At 36.2% G+C, this 19,543-nt stretch overlaps 1 protein-coding gene, 1 long non-coding RNA gene and 3 other non-coding genes across 7 annotated transcripts; all 5 read right to left on the bottom strand.

Annotated features, from left to right (window-relative positions):
- Nucleotides 1-8,893: 8,893 nt before the first annotated feature.
- On the bottom strand, nucleotides 8,894-10,164 carry LOC128199414 (uncharacterized). Its single transcript, XR_008252063.1, has 2 exons — nucleotides 9,608-10,164; nucleotides 8,894-9,237 (listed from the first exon to the last, which is right to left on the bottom strand). It is a non-coding gene; the product is annotated as an uncharacterized LOC128199414 (long non-coding RNA).
- A 43-nt stretch (nucleotides 10,165-10,207) lies between these two features.
- On the bottom strand, nucleotides 10,208-12,540 carry LOC112054116 (uncharacterized). Of its 3 annotated transcripts, none has more exons than XR_008252061.1 (3): nucleotides 12,110-12,540; nucleotides 11,689-11,910; nucleotides 10,208-11,370 (listed from the first exon to the last, which is right to left on the bottom strand). XR_008252061.1 is itself a non-coding variant. In XM_052888772.1 (3 exons), the coding sequence occupies exons 1-3, from the start codon at nucleotides 12,325-12,327 to the stop codon at nucleotides 10,618-10,620; spliced, it is 1,002 nt and encodes a 333-aa protein (XP_052744732.1). In that variant the 5' UTR covers nucleotides 12,328-12,538; the 3' UTR covers nucleotides 10,208-10,617. The 3 variants fall into 3 exon arrangements, 1 of the variants encoding a protein (XP_052744732.1); XR_008252062.1 differs by having other exon boundaries at nucleotides 12,424-12,442; XM_052888772.1 differs by having other exon boundaries at nucleotides 12,301-12,538.
- A 3,716-nt stretch (nucleotides 12,541-16,256) lies between these two features.
- Trnad-guc (transfer RNA aspartic acid (anticodon GUC)) lies at nucleotides 16,257-16,328 on the bottom strand. Its single transcript has one exon. It is a non-coding gene; the product is annotated as a tRNA-Asp (tRNA).
- A 357-nt stretch (nucleotides 16,329-16,685) lies between these two features.
- On the bottom strand, nucleotides 16,686-16,774 carry Trnay-gua (transfer RNA tyrosine (anticodon GUA)). The gene is given in 2 exon segments: nucleotides 16,686-16,721; nucleotides 16,738-16,774. It is a non-coding gene; the product is annotated as a tRNA-Tyr (tRNA).
- A 203-nt stretch (nucleotides 16,775-16,977) lies between these two features.
- Trnan-guu (transfer RNA asparagine (anticodon GUU)) lies at nucleotides 16,978-17,051 on the bottom strand. Its single transcript has one exon. It is a non-coding gene; the product is annotated as a tRNA-Asn (tRNA).
- Nucleotides 17,052-19,543: the final 2,492 nt, after the last annotated feature.

Raw genomic sequence — 19,543 nt, 5'->3', positions numbered from 1 at the left:
TTTAAACAATATATTACCTAAATATCGTCTACAAAGTCGAGTTGTGTGTTCAGGAAGTGTAAAAACTAATACATAAATATAAAATGGAGTTAAAAACAAAATTTTGCATGTGTGAGCTCAGTGATGTAGCTAAATTCGGATCGCTTTTTGTAGTCATTTTGTAGGAACGTAACCTGTCTATAGTATAAAATGATCATTAGCAATTAACTGTAGAAGATATGTGTACAATTTGAAGGAGATTGGAAATATAAAATTCGCAACATCTTTTCATCTGTTGCAATACTAGAGAAAGATCCAAGCGACAGTAAAACCCAATAGAACCCCGACAGTGCGGTAGACGGCTATTGACGTAACACCATAGACGTTCGCGAATCTGATCTAAAAATAATGGTTGACAGGAGTGGGGCATTCGGGGCTAGTTATCAAACGCACATTAGCTACCCGCGTCTGCCCGCCTCTACCCACGTCATCCCATTCATCCGCTTCGATCGCACCCACACGCGCGCACTCCACGGCGCCACCACCACACCTGCACCCGCACCACCACACGACCACCACCACGACCCAAACGACGACAAAACAGCAAAAGATCCAGCGTCGCCACAGACGATCATAAAACAAAACGACGACGCCGCCTCTCGACTCGCGCATCGCCGTCCTCCATCTTAAATTTCATTCACAAAAATCGCTACCGCACATCGGCTATTTGTTTACCGTTTCACGCCTCCCTGCTCGCACTAACTCGTAACAACAAACACTAAAATCTTCCTTTCTGTCTATACAAACGTTTAGCACTAGGTTTTATCGTCAAATAACGCTTTGTAGTTGTTTTTTGTTGGCAATACGGTCGGGTTGTGCGTGGTACGGCACGTCTGCTCGCCGCGGCGGTCTGTGTGCAACTGAAGAATGGTGGCAGGACTGCGGACGGCCACGGGAGGCGCATGCGTGCTACCTACCCGCCAAAATACACCTACGCGCATGTATGGACGAGGTGCTCCCGTTCAAAAGTTCCATACATTTATGTCACAACAGTTTATTTTTTAAGCCATTGAGGTTCGATTGAGATCGAGTCGAACCTTTCTAGGGCGTGGAAGGAAGGCAAGTCTGATAAGGCGCCATCTAACTAGTCCGATGGCTATTTTTAACCTGGTGATGTCAATGTAGCCAGCTACGGTGCGCTACGCCGTAGAATACTGTAGTGAGTGTCTAAGTATGGATTTTAATTATAAATAGATTGTTTGTGTTACTCCATTTTTCCTTGGCTAGATAAAAAGGAAATATATCAAAGGCTTTTTTTACTGCAACACGTTAGTGACATTGAATGCATAGCGTTTTTACTGCAAACAAATATAGGAAAACTCGAGAAAAAATTAACATTACTCAATTCATACATTGCAAAAGTAGTGAGCATCACATTATACAGTTACTCGAAAAACATAATAAATGAATACTAGCGGACGCCCGCAGCTTTGTCCATGTGGAATTCAGTTTTTTACAAATCTTGTGGAAACTATTGATTTTTTCGGGATAAAAAGCAGCCTGTGTGATTCCTAATTACTTTCTCTATCTACCAGCAAAAATACCATTAAAATCGGTTCAGATTTTCCACAATTTTGAAATCAGATAGACATAGACATAGACAGACATATAAAGTAACTTTAAATATTATTGCAGTAATATTCCAATATCCTGATCATAAGTTATCCAGGAAAATTTTTTTGACCCGCAACTGCAACGTCAAAATTTACTGCCTTTAAACAAGATGGTCTTCTCCTTTTTTTTTCCTTGGCCTTTTCCGCAGTTGGCCACTAATATCAGCTACTGATGGTCAAGTAATCTCACATGCCTGCAGCGCTAACGGCGTGATTTACATGACATCTAACCAATCGCGACCAACACTCGATCAGTTTTATCGGATGTCTAGCTGTTAGCGCTGCAGGCATGTGAGATTACTTGATCGTCAGTGACTGACATAAGGGTTGGCCGTTGTACGTCGTAACAGGATGGGTTATCAATAATAATTTACCTCAGATATATTTTCGTAGCACGTAAGCTACGACGTAGAGCAGTCCTCTACGTTCTAGTTGTTCTGCGCAATTTTATATTTATTTTTAAACTTGCTACGCCCCGCAGTTTCACCCGCGTAGAGTTCAGCGCGTACTAGTCTAGATTATAATCTATCTCTGTGTCAAATCACATCCAGTTCTATTTGATCGATCTAGCGAGATTGACAATATTCTTTGATATGATGGATATTTTATATTCCCAATTATTTTCATTAAATAACAAGTTAGGCCTTTATTGCGATCTGAATTTTCACCTGATGTTAATGAAAACCTACCGCGTGAACTGAATGTACTTTTTTTTTTATTTTAATTCATCCAGAACATTCCAAGCAGACAAACATTTTGAAAAAGCTTGTCTGTGTTTTGGTAAATAACTTAAAACACTTAAGAAAACACAGTTATTTTCAATACACTTCCATTTTATTTATAAGTATTTATTGATGATGATAAAAAAAAATAATGTTAATATCGTAATTGTAATACATAAATCCCAATACAACACCATCTTCTGAACTAAAAAGTGATACACCAATGATGCCAATCTATACTAATATTATAAAGCTGAAGAGTTTGTTTGTTTGATTGAACGCGTTAATCTCAGGAACTACTGGTCCGATTTGAAAAATTCTTTCAGTGTTAGATAGCCCATTTATCGAGGAAGGCTATAGGCTATATATTATCCCCGTACTCTTACGGAAACGGGAACCGCGCAGCGTCAGCTAGTTTGCATATATACGTACACGCCGAAACGACTTGCACACATGAAGACAGAACACTGCCATTAATTTCATACATCTGGTAAACACTGAAGAAAATTACCAGATATAGGAAATGAATGGCGGTTGTGTAAGTGTGAACTCACACATAGATATTCGGCGCCATTATGGCGCTTCAATCGTTTGAGATACCGTCTGCTTATTTTTAACCGACTTCAAAAAAAGGAGGAGGTCCTCAATTAGACGCGTATGTTTTTTTTTTATTTGTTAGCTCATAACATCGTCATTTCTTAATCAATTTGAAAATTCTTTTATGTTTGAAAGCGATATTTATATACTTCCAGATACTTAGATACTTCTAGACTGGTGCAATTTGATTTTCATGAAAATCTGTTCAGTATTTTTTTGTTAAAATAAAAATAACGAAATTGTCCTTACTGTGGCACTTTCGTTCACTATTCTAGAGACACACTAAAAACAGAAAAATAAAATCTTTTTAACAAAAAAAAATCAACCGACTTCATAATCACCAAAATAATCTGAAAAAAAAAACAAAAATAACATTGTATGTGTTACCTTCTGATCACTTAGAACAGCACAACACAACACAGTGATGAATTAACTCAAACCGATTGAATCACAAAGTTTTAGGATTTAAAGACCGTTCTACCGTTCTTTCCCGTGGTTCTTTCAGAAACGGCTTTAATTAATACGTCACTGCCTTGACACCGCCTTCAAAGTGATTAGAAGGTAGTACATACTATTTTTCGCTTTTTAGTTTATTTTTGTGATTTTTTAGTCGGTTGATTTTTAACTTTAAAAATCAAGTCGGGTGAATAGAGCTTCAATAACTCAACGGTAAGACGATCGGACTCATCACCGAGGGGTGGTGGTTCAATCCCCGCCCCGTTGGTCTGTTGTCGTACCCACTCCTAATACAGTATTAATAAATATTTTCTTAAAAAATAAGGAATGTGCTGTACAACACTTGTCAAAAGTGGGTGTATCCGGTCCTCTGGTAACTATATAATTCATTACATTCCATGAGCAATCTCCCTCCATTCATACATTCACATAAATAGGTACATATATAAATAAAATTGAAGTGTTTGTCTGTAATTAAAGATGTTTTTCTAGTGCTTATAGTTATTTAGATGTTACTAACACAACCAAGTTTTTTAAAACGCTTTGTGTCTGTCTGTATGTATGTCCTAGCTAATCTCTAGAATCGATTTTCACAGGGCCTTCACTGATAGATAGAAAAGGTTATTGAGCTACATATAAGCCTTTTATAAAAGATTAGAGCCGCTCGCGACTTCGTCCGCGTGGAAAACAATGTAATCTTTCAACCCCTATTTCACCACTTTAGGGTTTGAATTTTAAAAATTCTTGAATCATATTGTATTTTGTATTTTTTTTTTTTGATTTATAAACGAATTTATTAAAATTAATTAATAAATAAAATTGTAAAAAATTAAGGATTTTCCATACAAACTTTCAACCCCAATTTCACGCCCTTCTTTTTTTATTTTAGGGTTGAAAGTACCCTATGCTCCAAAGTCTCATTTACCAAAATTCATCTTGATCGGTTCAGACGTTTAGCCGTGACAAGGTAACAGACAGACAGACTAACTCTCGCATTTATAATATTAGTATTGATTTTATAATAGAGATATATCACTAGCACGTCAAAACTGACGTTAACAAAAGCGGCTAATTGTTTTAATTTCAAAGTTATTTAAACAAAAATACTTAAATATTGCTTACAATGTCGAGTTGTATGTTCAGGAAATGTAAAAACGGCTTAGACATATAAACACAATATATAATTGAATTAAACGCAAAATAATGCATATGCGCGCTCAGAGTATTAAAATTCGGATCACTTTATATGGTGATTTTGTAGGTATGTAACATGTATAATATAGTATAAAATGCCGCTGCCTTTTATCCCAATCCATGGTTCCCGCGGGATTTGTGAAAAACTTAATTACACGTGGACGAAATCGCAAGTGTCAGATAGTCTATCTAATCATATCACATCTAATCATATCGACAAAGACGTACCGCCAACCGATTTAGCGTTCCGGTACGATGTCGTGTAGAAACCAATAGGGGTGTGGATTTTCATCCTCCTCCTAACAAGTTAGCCCGCTTCCATCTTAGATTGCATCATCACTTACCATCAGGTGAGATTGTAGTCAAGGGCTAACTTGTAAAGAATAAAAAAAAAATTGGAATAAAAATAGATCTTACTCTGGATTAACACATAGGCTACTTTCATCCCAAAAAATTCATGGTACCCGCGGGATTTGTGATAAACTGAATTCCAAGCGGACGAAGTCGCGGGTGTTCGCTAGTATCTATATAAGTTCCCGTTGAGTCTGTCCGTGGGTTGCGGATAGGATGCGCACAGACAAGGAGGCGCCGTCTAGACCGGCCGGTGCGTTAATGCGTCCATAGACAAACTTGGCTGCCAAGTGCTTTGACGTCACACGAAGGTCGCCATGGGTTCTATATTGATTTGATGTTGATGTAAAGTTTGATTTCATTACTAGCGGACGTGACTTCGTCCGCGCAGAAATCAAATTTTCACAATTCCCTCGGTAATCATTAATTTTTCCGGGATGAAAATGCCTGTGTTAATCCAGGGTATTATTTATCTCCAGGTGACGTCAGACATCGTCTTCGCCAGCGCAGACGATGTGTATCTTATATTGTGTGTGTGTTTTATGTTGCCTGGGAAGCATTGTCGGTCGTTATGCCATCGTCAGGATTGTAAAGTATAGATAAAGACATTCCGCAGTTTCACTCGCGTAGTTCTCGTTCCCGTGGGAATACTGAAATATACGTAGCCTATGTTTCAAAATGACTATTTAGCTTTCTAGTGCTGAAAGAATTTGTATAATCGGTCGAGTTGTTTTTGAGTTAAGTCGTAGCAAACCATAAGTCGAATTTTTGATGCCTACCATCGTGATGGGCAATCTGGAATATTATAAAAAAAAATACTCGAATTGTGAGTCGTACCGAAAATCTTTTTACGTATCAACGTACGATGCGCATCTGTAGACGTCTACCAAAGAATTATCTACGGGCCTGAGTCAGTTAAGTTACACCACTGATTGAGGGGTGAGAATCCGGAATCGTAAATTCTGGTTTCCGCTGAATCGAGACGACTGAGTAAGAGACTCGATTTTCCGGATCTCTGTTATACGGATTCGTAACTATCCTCTGAAGATAACCTCCATATTATGACACATGCCTTAAATGCAATAATCTAGTTTTAGAAGCAACAATATGGATACTACCTAATATTTTTATGTGTGATACAGCGGAGTTTGTTGTGGGCTTTTCTTGGACCAAGGCGCCCTCTTAAATTTTTTTTCCCCTTTGGAACGCTCGTAACTTTAATTTTGAGTTTTCGACCAATTATTATCACCATTATCGAAAAACATTATTACATGACGTTTCAAAAGTGCTTATAAACTAAGCTTAATAGAAATAAATTAACTATGACTGACCTTAAACGGATTTTTTTGACAACAATTAGTTTGGTTAATTAGACATGTGGTAGGTACGCAGAAAAACTACCGCAAAATTCTTTGAAAGTTATTTTTGACAGCTTCCATGGCGCAGCGGTGTGCGCGGTTGATTTACAGTACGGAGGTCCTGGGTTCGATCCCCGGCGGGGCCAAGGTTACAATTTAGGATTGCGGTACAATGTTGTTTAAAAACCGAAAGAGGTGTGGATTTTCATTCTACGCCTAACAAGTTAGTCCGCTTCCATCTTAGATTGCATCATTACTTACCACCAGGTGAGATTGTAGTCAAGGGCTAACTTGTAAAGAATATAAAAAAAACTTGTACAAGATCGCAATTTTTATGTACCTAAATCTGAACGATTTGAAGTTAATATGTTTTGAACACAAAATCTTTGAAGAAAACGAATATCCACCGCCAACATGACCCAATACCATTAAGATATTTCTTCCGTGCCGCCTGCATATAATATGAAAAGGAGATGTGATGTGACTATTCTATAAACTTTAACCCAAATACGGGACATTGTAAATATCCCGGTCCGACCATATTGACATCGCTACGCACGAGGACGCCTACGGTTTTGAATTTCGAAGCGTTCCTGCTAGACAGAGACGGCGAACTTGCGCCTCGTTCGCATCACGTACACGAGTAAACGAGACGGGCATACACATCGATCGGCTTACGTCACGCACGACGCGTGGGCGCGATGACGTCACGTTGCATTCACCAATCGGGTGAGGGAGAAAAGGCGCCACGATTAGCGAAAAATTGCGGAAAATGCTCCCCGGGACTACTTATTTATGGTTACGTCATGTCCTGCTGCGTACAATCTGATCGTATTTTTCACGGTTCAAAAGTTTAACTTTAGGGAATCAAGTTTTAAGTGGCCTCCCACATAGATTGATGTTAATAAGATGGGAGATGTTTTTTTTATAAGCGCACCTACACAGTTTCTAACAATTAAAAGTTTAAAATGTCAACATGACCTTAATAACATTTATCTAAGTATTTGTTGAATGAAGAATGATTCTAATAGATACCTACTACCATGTAAATTTACAAATTAGAGGCATAAGATCATCATCGTCATATCAGCCGATGGACGTCCACTAAAGGACATAGGCCTTTTGTAGGGACTTCCAAACATCACGATCCTGAACCGCCTGCATCCAGCGAATCCCTGCGACTCGCTTGATGTCGTCAGTCCACCTGGTGGGGGTCGACCAACACCGCGCTTTTTAGTGCGGGGTCCATTCTATTACTTCCAGCACCTTAGGACCCCAACGTCATAAAATATATAGGTAAGTACTAATTTTATTAACTCTCTCTGCTAAGTATATTTTATTTCTTCCTTTTTATTGCAATCTCAAAATATCTAATTCTCCATCTGCGGCATTGCTAGTGATGTTGGTAACGCCTTGATATAACTATAACAGTCTTAGGTTCGATTCCCAGCTCAAATCAATTATGGATTTTAATATTCTAACCACATTCTAACTTGACTTTCAGGTATTTTCTGATTGTAGGATATTTCTCACCGAAAAAGACATAGGCGGCAAGCTATTTAGCACTCCGACACAATGCCATGCTAAATCTTATTATATGATTTGGCTATAGGTACTCCTTCCAAGCTAACGCAATATCCTCTTCTGTTTTGTAATCTTAATATTATTATTGTCTTACCTAACATAATTAAATGCATTCAAAAGTTAACGTCTTTAAATAAAAATAAAAGTTTATATTTCCATTCTATTGTTGAAAGCACATTAAAATTGAAAGTTGGTTTTTCCCCACGGAATTTTGCGGTGGATGAAAGAAAATGGTAATATTTCGTTGAAATGAAATCTTGGAACTAACTGCGACATCTGTTGACGATGTTCTGAAGCAATTACTCTTTGCAACGTTATCATAGATGGCGCTGTATGAGAGTATGGGTTCTAATTTCACTAGTCACCGATAGATGGCAGTTAAACAAAATGTGATATTATTTTCACAATTCATTTAACTGCCATCTATCGGTGACTAGTGACTGCCATCTATCGGTCCATATCGTATTGAGTATTGATATTCAAATAATTTCCAAGATTTATTATAGATGGCATTAGAGTTTTTTCTAGTAGTTGTAACCAGGAGCATTGTAATATTTTGTGGTTTGTTCAATAATACACTGTAATCTTTGGTTTGTTCGTACAACTATAAAGTTACAAACCACAAAGATGCTTGGACTTGGAGGCAATTGGATCGTCTTCGTCTTTTATCTTCACGCAGAAGTAGAAATAACAATTAAATTTATCTAGATAATCATATATTTTAAAAGAGCAGCTGTTGAGTTTGTTGCATGCTTTTCTCAGTCGAACCTGCTTTCCGAAAAGCAGAATATCTAAGCCATTTTAAAAAATTCTCGTATCCAACCCTAAATTGACCCTAACTGGCAATCGAACCCATAATCCAGATATTGCCAAACTAATGAATAGGTACTAGTCGCAATTTACTAATAATGTTCTTACATTAGCAACCATACCACAGTTGGATCATGCCCATATTGGGTTCCTTTTGAAATTGAAATTGAAATTACCTATGGTTTCTTCAAATGGGTCTATTGCTTTGTTTAAACTTTGTATAGAGCCTATTTACTTGAATAACGACATGGGTAAGTTTTGTACATATTACCTAACTACTATTCAATACCAATTATGTAGCCGTAGGTAAGTCACTACACTTTGCATCATCAACTTGTAAAAAATAAAAGATTTTTACATTTCTTTGATTGTCCGGTAGTTAGCTTAGAATAAGCAGCTTTGTACTAAAAGGTTCGTTTCGCTTTAGAGTCGTCGATTCAGTGGCGGATTTACGAATTTGCTGCCAGTAGGCTATTGAATTTTTGCAGTCACTCAGTCCCAAATCACTGGACTCTGAAATTCGATAGTATTTTAGTTCGCAATCAATACAATTAGGTACCTTAAATTGTGTCAAAAAAATTTCAAACTTTAATATTTTAGCTGTACAGGACGTACGTTACTCTAGGGCGGCCCAGAGAAGATTAAGATGAAAAATCGAGCAACGTAGGTAGGACGTGTCTCAAACGGTGAAGGAAAAACATCGTGAGATACGTACGTGTGTGAAGACTGCCAATCCGCATTGGGCGTGGTGGACTATTGGCCTTAACCCCTCTTATTCTGAGAGGAGTACCGTGCTCAGCTGTGAGCCAAATATGGGTTGATAATGATGATTATATGTAAGTATAGGAGGTCCACAGGGTATGATTGGTTAGGGCCAAGTTACCTTAATCCGGCACTGCCTGCTTGGTCGAAGTTCGAACCCAGGACCTTTCAGATTTAATGACGCCTCTTAATTGCTGTGCTATTATTCTTTATATGTGACAGCGCTTTACATACTCAATTTTACGAGTGTTGTAACCTTTTAGCTAGCAGATAAAAAAATGCAAAAGACGCTAAAATCGTTACTTATAGATATCTCATGATTAGTAATGCGATTTTTATACAAATTTGATGTGCCTATTTACTTTAAATGAAAAGAATATAAAATCACATATAAGCACTTGACAATGCGGATTTAGGTACTTTACAATCGGTTTTTGAAATAACATTCCTACTTGAGCTATAGGTACGAATAATACCTGATTATGTACAACAAAAATTCCAAGTTATTCAGAGATTTTATGAGATTTTTTCAAATATAACTTGATTAAATTTTTTTGAAGATCAGGTGTCCAAATAGACTAGTTTTTTTGATACTTTAAAATTTGTAATTTTTTGGACATAAACATGTCCCTTTTTTTTCATTGTCCCCATTTGTCATTTATGGGGGGCGAAGCGAGGTACGGGCAAGAGTGTCAGCTGCCCCCCCCCCTCCCCCCCTAGCCTGCCCAGCAGAGCGGTTACTTGAGCTTCATGACAATGCGCTAAAAGAAAGAATCGTTTCTGCTGAAAATCGGCCGAAACCGAAACTGAGGCTGAAGCTGAAAATCGGTTACAGTTTCGGCCGTAAAAAACTGGTTTGGTCAGTATGAATTAGAAATGTGAAATACTCAATTTAAGTATAGCTGCCCCCTCTTAGATAGAATCCTGGCTACGCCCATTCCAGTATGTTGTCTTTCACCATTCGCGCAATTCACTTGGAATTAGCAGATTTTTGTTAACTCACATGTTTATAGATCTAACCGCCCAATTATAACCAATTCAACCGCAAAATTCTAACCAATTCAGAAATTCATCACCACTGTGTAGGTATGTAGGAAAAATGAAAACCCAATAAAAATATTATTCAAGACCTTAATGTAAGTCTTTGTCTTTGCCGACATTTGTAACACTGACAAATTGAAACATGACACCGTTAGAAATACGGTCTTTCATACTTTCATCATCAAAATTAACATCAGAGATGTTCAACCACATCATATCTTGAATTTGCTTTGCAGTAAAACTATTGATGGTGTTTTTAACCGTGATTTTGCTGAGAAAATCCCATGACGTGCACTTCATATGAAAATCACATAGTCTGTTATTAGGAGGCACATAATAGTTGTACCTTCTCAGTAGTTGCTTTCGCATTAAAAGAGTCAGCCTGATTCTCTGACTTCGTTTACAACTGTCAACAAAACATCGTCTTTCTGTTTCGATTGGTCGAAAGTAATCTGGTAAATCTATTGTATTAGCACGAGCATTTGGTACAGTTGTTGCAGTTTGTTCTTGCTTTGGTGTCGTTTGACAATTATGCAGTGTTGCCAGATTAGATTCTTGCTTTGGTGTAGGTTGAAAATCTTGCAATAGTACCGGTTGATACTCATGCAAGTTTGCTGGTTTAGATTCTTGCAATGGTGCTGGTCGAGATTCTTGTAACAGTTGAGAATCTTGCTCTGATGTCCTTTGATCTTCAGGAGTGGCAGAGATGACAGATTCATGGGAATATGGTTCACTGATTGCATTTGGAGATGCAGCAGATTTAGAGAGGCCCAAATGAAGGTGACGGATTGCTTTTGTTGCTCTAAGCCAACAGGAGTGACAGAGAATGCAAAAAACACCCACCTAAAAATAAATTATACATTTCAAATGTGTCATTGGTATAATTTTATAGAAGACTACCAACCGATACCAACGCTACACTCATTTTGCTGTTAATAAATATAAATAACTAACCAACGCTCACGGTTTCACCTGCATACTTCCAGTTCCCATGAAAATACAGAGAGAAAATATAGCCTATGACACTCATTAATAATGTGGCTTTGTAATGGTTAAAGAATTTTTGAAAATTCTTCAATGTTATACATCTAAAAATTTAGCTCTTTATAATATTAATATAGAACAATAATAAATACATTGTAAACTAAATAATGTACTAACTAAACGTGGTAATATCCATTCCTTCACAACTTCAATTATTTGGCAATCTTGGTCTGATCCTGTCTTAAGTTGATGGCATCTAATCCGTCGCAGAAGAGAACGACCACAGAGTGTGCATACTCTTCGATGTCCCAAAGGTGACTCGTCTGGCCTACTTCCATTAACGGATACAATCTTAGCACGATTCCAGCATGATTGACACACAATGTCATCTTTATTGACCTGAAAATATAGATCCTCATGCCTCAAAGTGCACTTTATGCTGTCAGAGCCAATTGTTATAATTACTATGTGATAGTAGTCATTAAGGAATGTAACATTATCAACTTAAGGTCATCAAATTAGTGGTTCCAAATTCTCTTAAAGCAATTAAAAAATGGCTGATAACAATCAATTTTTTTTACTGATTTAAACAGGATACCTTAGGTTACAATAAAATATAAAGAAATATATAAGTTATGGCAATTATTGTTTATCACAGCATGCACTAAAGAAAACGCCTAGTTTGGACTACTCCAGTAGGCATTCCATTTGAGTACAAAATATTTTTGGGCAGTAAATCCATAAATCCAAAAATCTAAACCAATGAGATGAAAACATAATATGATAGACCAAAAATCCTCTGTGCAGAGAATGCATGGAGGAAGAAGAAACACAGATACATGTTATGCTTATATGTATCTAAACAACACGCAGCACACATTGGCTCCACAGCAACTCTCCATGAGATCTTACAAATTAAATGAATCACGAGAAATAGAAAGAAACACTTTCGCTTTTAGACAAATAGACAAATTACAAATAAAAAGCCGCAAAACAATACAAAAGCAAAATGAAAGCGAGTGACAGTTATTGACATTTGATTTTTGACAATGACAATTAAAAATGACATTCAATGACCGACTTTGACATTGACAGTTCACAGATAGCCTAATGTAGATACTCATAACGTCAGATTTTCAAAATGCTCACTTTTGACTATTCACTAACCCTCCTTATTTGAATCTAACGTGCTGATTGAGTATTTCGAAGGCTTTTGAGTCGCCCTTAGTTTAAGCAATAAAGGGCTTATACTTTGTGTAAGTACTCAACAAAATGCAAGGTAACACGCTTGAGTAATATCTCAAAATCCCCTCTTCGGCTCCCCTTCCTTCCCCTTAGGGTATTTAGCATTTAAGACGTTATTTAAGGACACTTAAATGCTTGTTTCGTAACATTTTAATAAAGAATGTATTTTATTAAGTCTTAAGAGAAAATAAAATAGCTAATTAGAAGAGTTCATCGTTCTATGGAAATATTAAAAACCTGATCTAGATTAATTATGTATATCAATAAAACAGTTATTTATATGGCCTGTGGTAAAATAGTAGTTATTACCTATTTAAATAAATATCTAAAAAAGATATATTATATATATTTAATAGTGCCAGTAAATAAATATTTATATTATAACGTAATTTAAACTTATGACGGTTTTTATCTTAGTCGGTTTGTCGATTCACGGTCATCTCTGAAACCTAAACAATATCATCATCTCACCAGCGATGTTTACAGTTTACTGTTAGACATGGGTCTTTTGCATAGCTGGGCATTAACTCGTTAATCCGTTAATCGTTAATTAACGAAGTTAACATTTTGATTAACGGATTAACTTTTAAGTTAACTTTTAAAAATGTTAACGGACCCGTTAACTTCCGTTAATATGCAGAAGTCCGTTAATCGTTAATCCAATGCCTACTATTTACCGCGCGACGTGATTAACAGGTTTAGACAAGTAAGAAATTATGAAAGATTTTTTTTTCAAATAAATCAACAAATTACTATATGTATGTTAAAATTATTGATAAAATCAACTAAAAACAAATGATGGCACTTTTCCTCAGTGCTCACCTTTATTTTTCCAATGGTAAATTTCCAATCTCACACAATGATTTAAAAATGCAATATTAACCAGTCATATTAACGGATTAACGATTAACGTTAACTTGCGTTAATTCTTCCGGAATGTAACGCTTTAACGTTTAACGAAGCTAACTTTTTTTGTATCGGATTAACGATTAACGAAGTTAACTATTTCATTAACGGTGCCCAGCTATGGTCTTTTGTAGGGGTAAAGGTCTTTCAAGTCTGTAACAAGCGGCTATCTGCGACTATACCTTGGCGACTTCGTTTGTAACACTCCCGATGTTGCGCGCGTGCGGGGGGCGTGTAGCGATGAATGAAAAACCCACAAATGCACGTCACTTCCCCGCACGCACGATTTCACACCCGCGCAGTCTTTCCGCCCGTCGCCTGCATATCATAGGAGTGTTATCGACAAACTTTCCAGACTTTAAGCCCTCATTCGCACGAGAGCTTTTTTAACGGACGTTAAAAGCGTTCAAATACAATAAATGCATTCCCATTATTATATGTTCACACGACAGCGTTTTTAAAACACGACGCCTTTTTTGGAGCAGTGTTACATTTTCAATTTTCAATCCTTCATTTAATTTCATACTATATTTGAACGTTTTTTTAACGCCCGTTATAAAAACTCTCGTGCGAATGAGGGCTCACACGAGTATACGTTAAACATCGTACAGGATTCACGACGACATTAATATTACGAGTACCTTACGAAAATTAAAAAAAAAAAAGATAAATAGACCATTGGCAATGACCTTTCAGGTTTACAATGAATATACTGAATTGATTTGATTGGCAAAAAAGCAATTTCGAAAATGATTTTTTTTTTAATGTGTTTTACATAAATATTTTAGATCTTTATTAGTAATGAAACCTTGATTGTGTTAGGTGAACTATCAAAGGTTATTTTTAGTGAAGGATTCATCAGTTTATATTTAGTTGATAGGTAATTGATTAAGTCGTAATGTCGAGGTTAAATCTATACTTACTAATATTACAAAGAGGTAAAGTTTGTGCTATTGTAGGGGTAATCTCTAGATCTACTGAAAAGATTTTGAAATTTCTTTGGCCACGGGAATGCCACGTTATTTGTGAATGTCATAAGCTATATTTTATCCCCGAACCCAGCGGTCATACAATTATGTGCGCCAGAAAAATTGTCAAGTCACATACTTGACAATTTTTCTGGCGCACATAATTGTATGACCGCTGGGTTCGATTAATATTGTCTCAACTGAATTTCGGAACTTATGAAACTTATCGTAGGTTTTCTGTAGGTAGGTACGTCTACCTGTAACTCCGAACCGGCTTGACCGATTTGGATGAAAATGTGTGTGTACAGAGTGGGTCCCTGGATAATTTCAAAGCCCAATTGAACTCGATAGATGAGAGTGTGATCGAGTTTTTATAAAAAACAAATTTTCCAAAGTCTTAGAAAAAAACCGTATTGGGAGCTACAGTTCAGAAATTTATGTTAAATACATTCTTAACAATACAAAAATATCTCAATAATTAAAGGTCGTCTCCGCTGCTATTGAAGCGGATATGGCTATCAACAAAAAAGGCCCCAAAAAATTTGACCTTTAAGACGACTTCCATAAAAAGTATAATCGTCGGGGTCCATCGAACTTGGATCGTGTATAATTAATTTCTATACTGTTATCTGAATTATGGATTTTTTTTTAATTTTACCTGTCTACAAATATTTTAATAAACAACATGGGTCATTGACCGTTTTATTTCTGTGGCAAATTCAACTATATGGTTCCGCAGGTATTGAAAAAACAATGATTTTCTTTTTCACCATAGTACTGTACGCCCCTCTTTAACCCGTGTAATTTCCATTTTCGTAGAGATACCCGAATAATTTTTTTTTATATCGTAACGTACAAACAAACAAAAAGTCATTTTATCTTAATTCTCACCTCTATAAAATATTCTCATAATCTTAAATTATGATGAACGTTTACTGCAGGACATATAGGCCTTTTGTAGAGACTTCCATACATGACGATCCTGAGTCGCCTGTATCCAGCGAATCCCCCCACCAACACACCAAACCAATTTTATTATACTTCCAATATTTCTAGATAAATTCAATAACATTTGTCAATGTTACCGATACAATATCAAATACAAAAATGTAGAATTCAACAAAACATAGGTTAATTACAATTTCAAGGAAGTGAACGGCGCGTTCTGCCCCCGTTTCTGCCCCTAAAGGTGAAGGTTCTACTAAGGCTATAGTAAACAAAGCCGCGTGAACGTGCAATGTAAGTATTGAGGTGTGGTCGAGCGTTGGTTTTAGGATAATGTCGATGGTTACTTGTTTACGATGTCGTGAGGTATACAAAGGTTACGAGTTATTGTTTACTAGCGGACGCCCGCGACTTCGTCTGAGTAGAATTCTGTTTTCACAAATCACGCGGGAACCGTGGATTTTTCCGGGATGAAAAGTAGCAGTGTTAAAATCTATTTCCATTTCTTTCAGCCAAGTCGCTTCAGTAGGCGCAGCGCTAAGGAGGAACAAACTTAGACACAAATTTTCGCCTTTATAATATTAGTGTGATTAACGTTTGCTTTGGTAATTCGAATTGAAATTTTCATAGGGAAACAAAATAGTAAAAATTAAAATGTATGTAAAATTTAAAAAAAGTATTCTCCCCGGCGGGGAATCGAACCCCGGTCTCCCGCGTGACAGGCGGGGATACTTACCACTATACTACCGAGGATAGTGACTGTGTGCGCGAAATACATTAACAATATATTAAAAGATTGAAAATATGCAATTGTATACGAGTATCTTTTTTTTTATTTTTTTTTTTAGGATTTTATTAAAATTTATTAAAGTGAATAAATCTAACAAGTTTATTTTTATAATAATTTACATATACAACTAAATACAATAATATTAAAGTATCTTGATTCTACCGTTTTCTTTAAAAATCTTTTGTATAGAAAGGTAATTAAATCTAAAAACTCAATTCCACTACTTTGAAATTTTTGTAGAAACGAAAAAGTTTTATTTTATTTACAACATCATAATACAAACATCACAATAAGTTAGAGAAAGAAAAAATATAAAACATTCCTTCGAGCCGGATTTGAACCAGCGACCTATGGATATCAGTGACAATTCCTCTACAGTCCACCGCTCTACCAACTGAGCTATCGAAGGTTGTGTGTATACGGCGAAATTATGTATAACTCTCGCGGGATATAAATGTACTAAATAATATTTTAACCATAAACAATAATTGAGCTGATATTTAGAAAAAAATAAAAATATAAAATTGATTTAATTAAATAGTTGAAAAACAATATTAAATAATAAAATAAAAAAAACAAATATTAGATAAAAATAAAAAAATCAAAAGAATTCGCCCCCGGGTGGGCTCGAACCACCAACCTTTCGGTTAACAGCCGAACGCGCTAACCAATTGCGCCACGGAGGCAGTTGAGCAACCTTGCGAAATTAATAATTACTTCCATGAATAAAAAAAATGTATTACAAAGATCAATAATAATCGATAAAGTTACTTATCTATTATAATAATCGTCTCTATTATTATTATACACTTCATAAATCTACAAACGATACTATTGTCTGTATCTGTAACTATAGCGTCGCTACTATCATATAATATAAAAAAACCGGCGAAGTACGTGTCAGACCACGCGCAGTGAAGGGTTCCGTAGATGAAGTTAGCACTTTCATAACATAAGTAATGCGCAAAATTACTGATAACGATATTCCACACCTAACTGTTTATCGTATATCCCATATACGATAAACAGTTCTTCCTCACTTTGCATGTAGGGAAGGTATACCATACCTACCCTAAAGAATTTTACTGCTAATACTACTAGAAAACTGTAAAGTATTCACGTTTTTAATGTAGGTACATACTCATGCAATTTTTTACATGATACATGATACAATTTTCTAGTAGTATTAGTCTTTGCGCTAGATGCTTTTATTTTAAGTACCTACGTAAAGTTAGAAGTTTAATTTTTATCACAACTTTATGGGACCTTAGACTTGACTTTGACTTTCAACTTCATATCTACACGCATTCCAGAAATAAAGAATCTTGACAGACGGATGACAAAGTGATCTTACACATATAGGTTCCTTTCCGTTTTTTTCTTATTGAGGTACGGATCTCTAAAAAACTATTTTTTGTATATAAATGTATGAAAAAAGTCCACAAATATATCTGTCACATCAGTCACCGAATAATATTACGATTATGTACCTATGTTCCAACGAGAAAGTGATCTTATATGGGTTCCGTTCCGATTTCGTTTTTTCATGTCAAGTACGGATCCCTAAAAAACAATTTTTTGTATATAAATATATGAAAAAAGTCCACAAATGTGTCTATCTGTCACATCGGTCACCGGATAATATTACGATTATGTACCTATGTTCCCACAGACATTTGCGTTTAGAAAGGAAATTGAGTATTAAATTCAAGGCGGTCTACACAACGCCTTAACTGCTAGTTCATTTAAATTGGAACGGAGTATTGACAATAATAACTGCCTCCTAGCTCTAGTGGTTAGTATATGTGATTACTATTCACGAAGTCCTCGGTTCGAATCCTATATGAGAGAATGAGTTTTTCTTACGCCTAAGAACAAAGATTTTATACAATCAGATATGTCACTAGAGCGTCTCAAATGAGGCACAGAAATGTGGCTAGGTAATTGAATAATTTTGTTTAGTGGTTTTGTAAACAACGACAGTAGGTTAAACAAATAATACCTAAATATTGTATACAATATCGAGTTGTGTGTACAGAAAGTGTAAAAACTATTTTCGGCGGCCTCCGTGGCGCAGTGGTATGCGCGGTGGATTTACAAAACGGAGGTCCTGGGTTCGATCCCCGGCTGGGCAGATTGAGATTTTCTTAATTTGTCCAGGTCTGGCTGGTGGGAGGCTTCGGCCGTGGCTAGTTACCACCCTACCGGCAAAGACGTACCGCCAAGCGATTTAGCGTTCCGGTACGATGCCGTGTAGAAACCGAAAGGGCCAAGGGGTGTGGATTTTCATCCTCCTCCTAACAAGTTAGCCCGCTTCCATCATAGACTGCATCATCTCTTACCATCAGGTGAGATTGTAGTCAAGGGCTAACTTGTAAAGAATAAAAAAAAAAAAATTATTCATAAATATAATGTAAGTAAACACAGAATTGTGCACGATCATTTTGCGGGCACTTTGCAGGCACATAGCATATCTAATAACAATGATGTTAAATACTGTTAGATGTGTTACTAGGTCATGAAAAAATAGGTGCTTAAAAGAGGAAATTTCCACATATCGATGTTAGTTGTGGTCAACAAAGAACGTTATTTAAACAAATAATACCTAAATATTGTCTACAATATCGTGTTGTATGTTCAGGAAGTGTAAAAACTATTTGTTCATAAATATAATGTAAGTAAACACATAATTGTGCACGTATGCGCTCAGTGGAGTAGCTGAATTCGAATCACTTTTTGCGGCTATTATGCAGGCACGTAACATATCTAATAGCATAAAATCTTTGGTCACTGCAGGGTTTATCAAAAATCGAATTTCAGAAGTCGCGAGCATCTGCTGGTTTTTTAATAAAATTCAATATTATCAATATAAAAATCTACTGTTATTAATGATTTTAACGGTTTATTAATACTAGTATAATGACACTCCCATAATCAATTTACATACACTCGTAAATTTAGGTATTAGGTCATTCACCTCGTTGTTTCATCTTCATAATATTTGCATATATTATTATATTATGTGAGAGTCTGAGAGACGAACATCTGCATTCCATGGATTCACCGTGCGGGTACCGGGTCCATCTAAAACTAAATTCCGCTAGTTTATTATAAAAACGTATGTAATTACCCTTAAAAGAATTACTAATTTTTAGTACCCTATGGTGGTGTGCAACAA

Source organism: Bicyclus anynana, chromosome 23 (genome assembly GCF_947172395.1).
Source record: "Bicyclus anynana chromosome 23, ilBicAnyn1.1, whole genome shotgun sequence".
Lineage (NCBI taxonomy): Eukaryota > Metazoa > Arthropoda > Insecta > Lepidoptera > Nymphalidae > Bicyclus > Bicyclus anynana.
Note: the sequence above shows the minus strand (reverse complement) of the source record. Positions and strands in the feature narration are given on the sequence as shown.

What these genes read in the sequence shown, in the direction of transcription:
- LOC112054116 (XM_052888772.1), bottom strand. Translation starts at nt 12,327, where the DNA reads ATGCATTCTCTGCACAGAGGATTTTTG. An exon ending in CTCTGCACAGAGGATTTTTG is followed by an intron (nt 11,911 to 12,300) that starts GTCTATCATATT and finishes CTATATTTTCAG; the next exon opens with GTCAATAAAGATGACATTGT. An exon ending in AATGGATATTACCACGTTTA is followed by an intron (nt 11,371 to 11,688) that starts GTTAGTACATTA and finishes ATTTATTTTTAG; the next exon opens with GTGGGTGTTTTTTGCATTCT.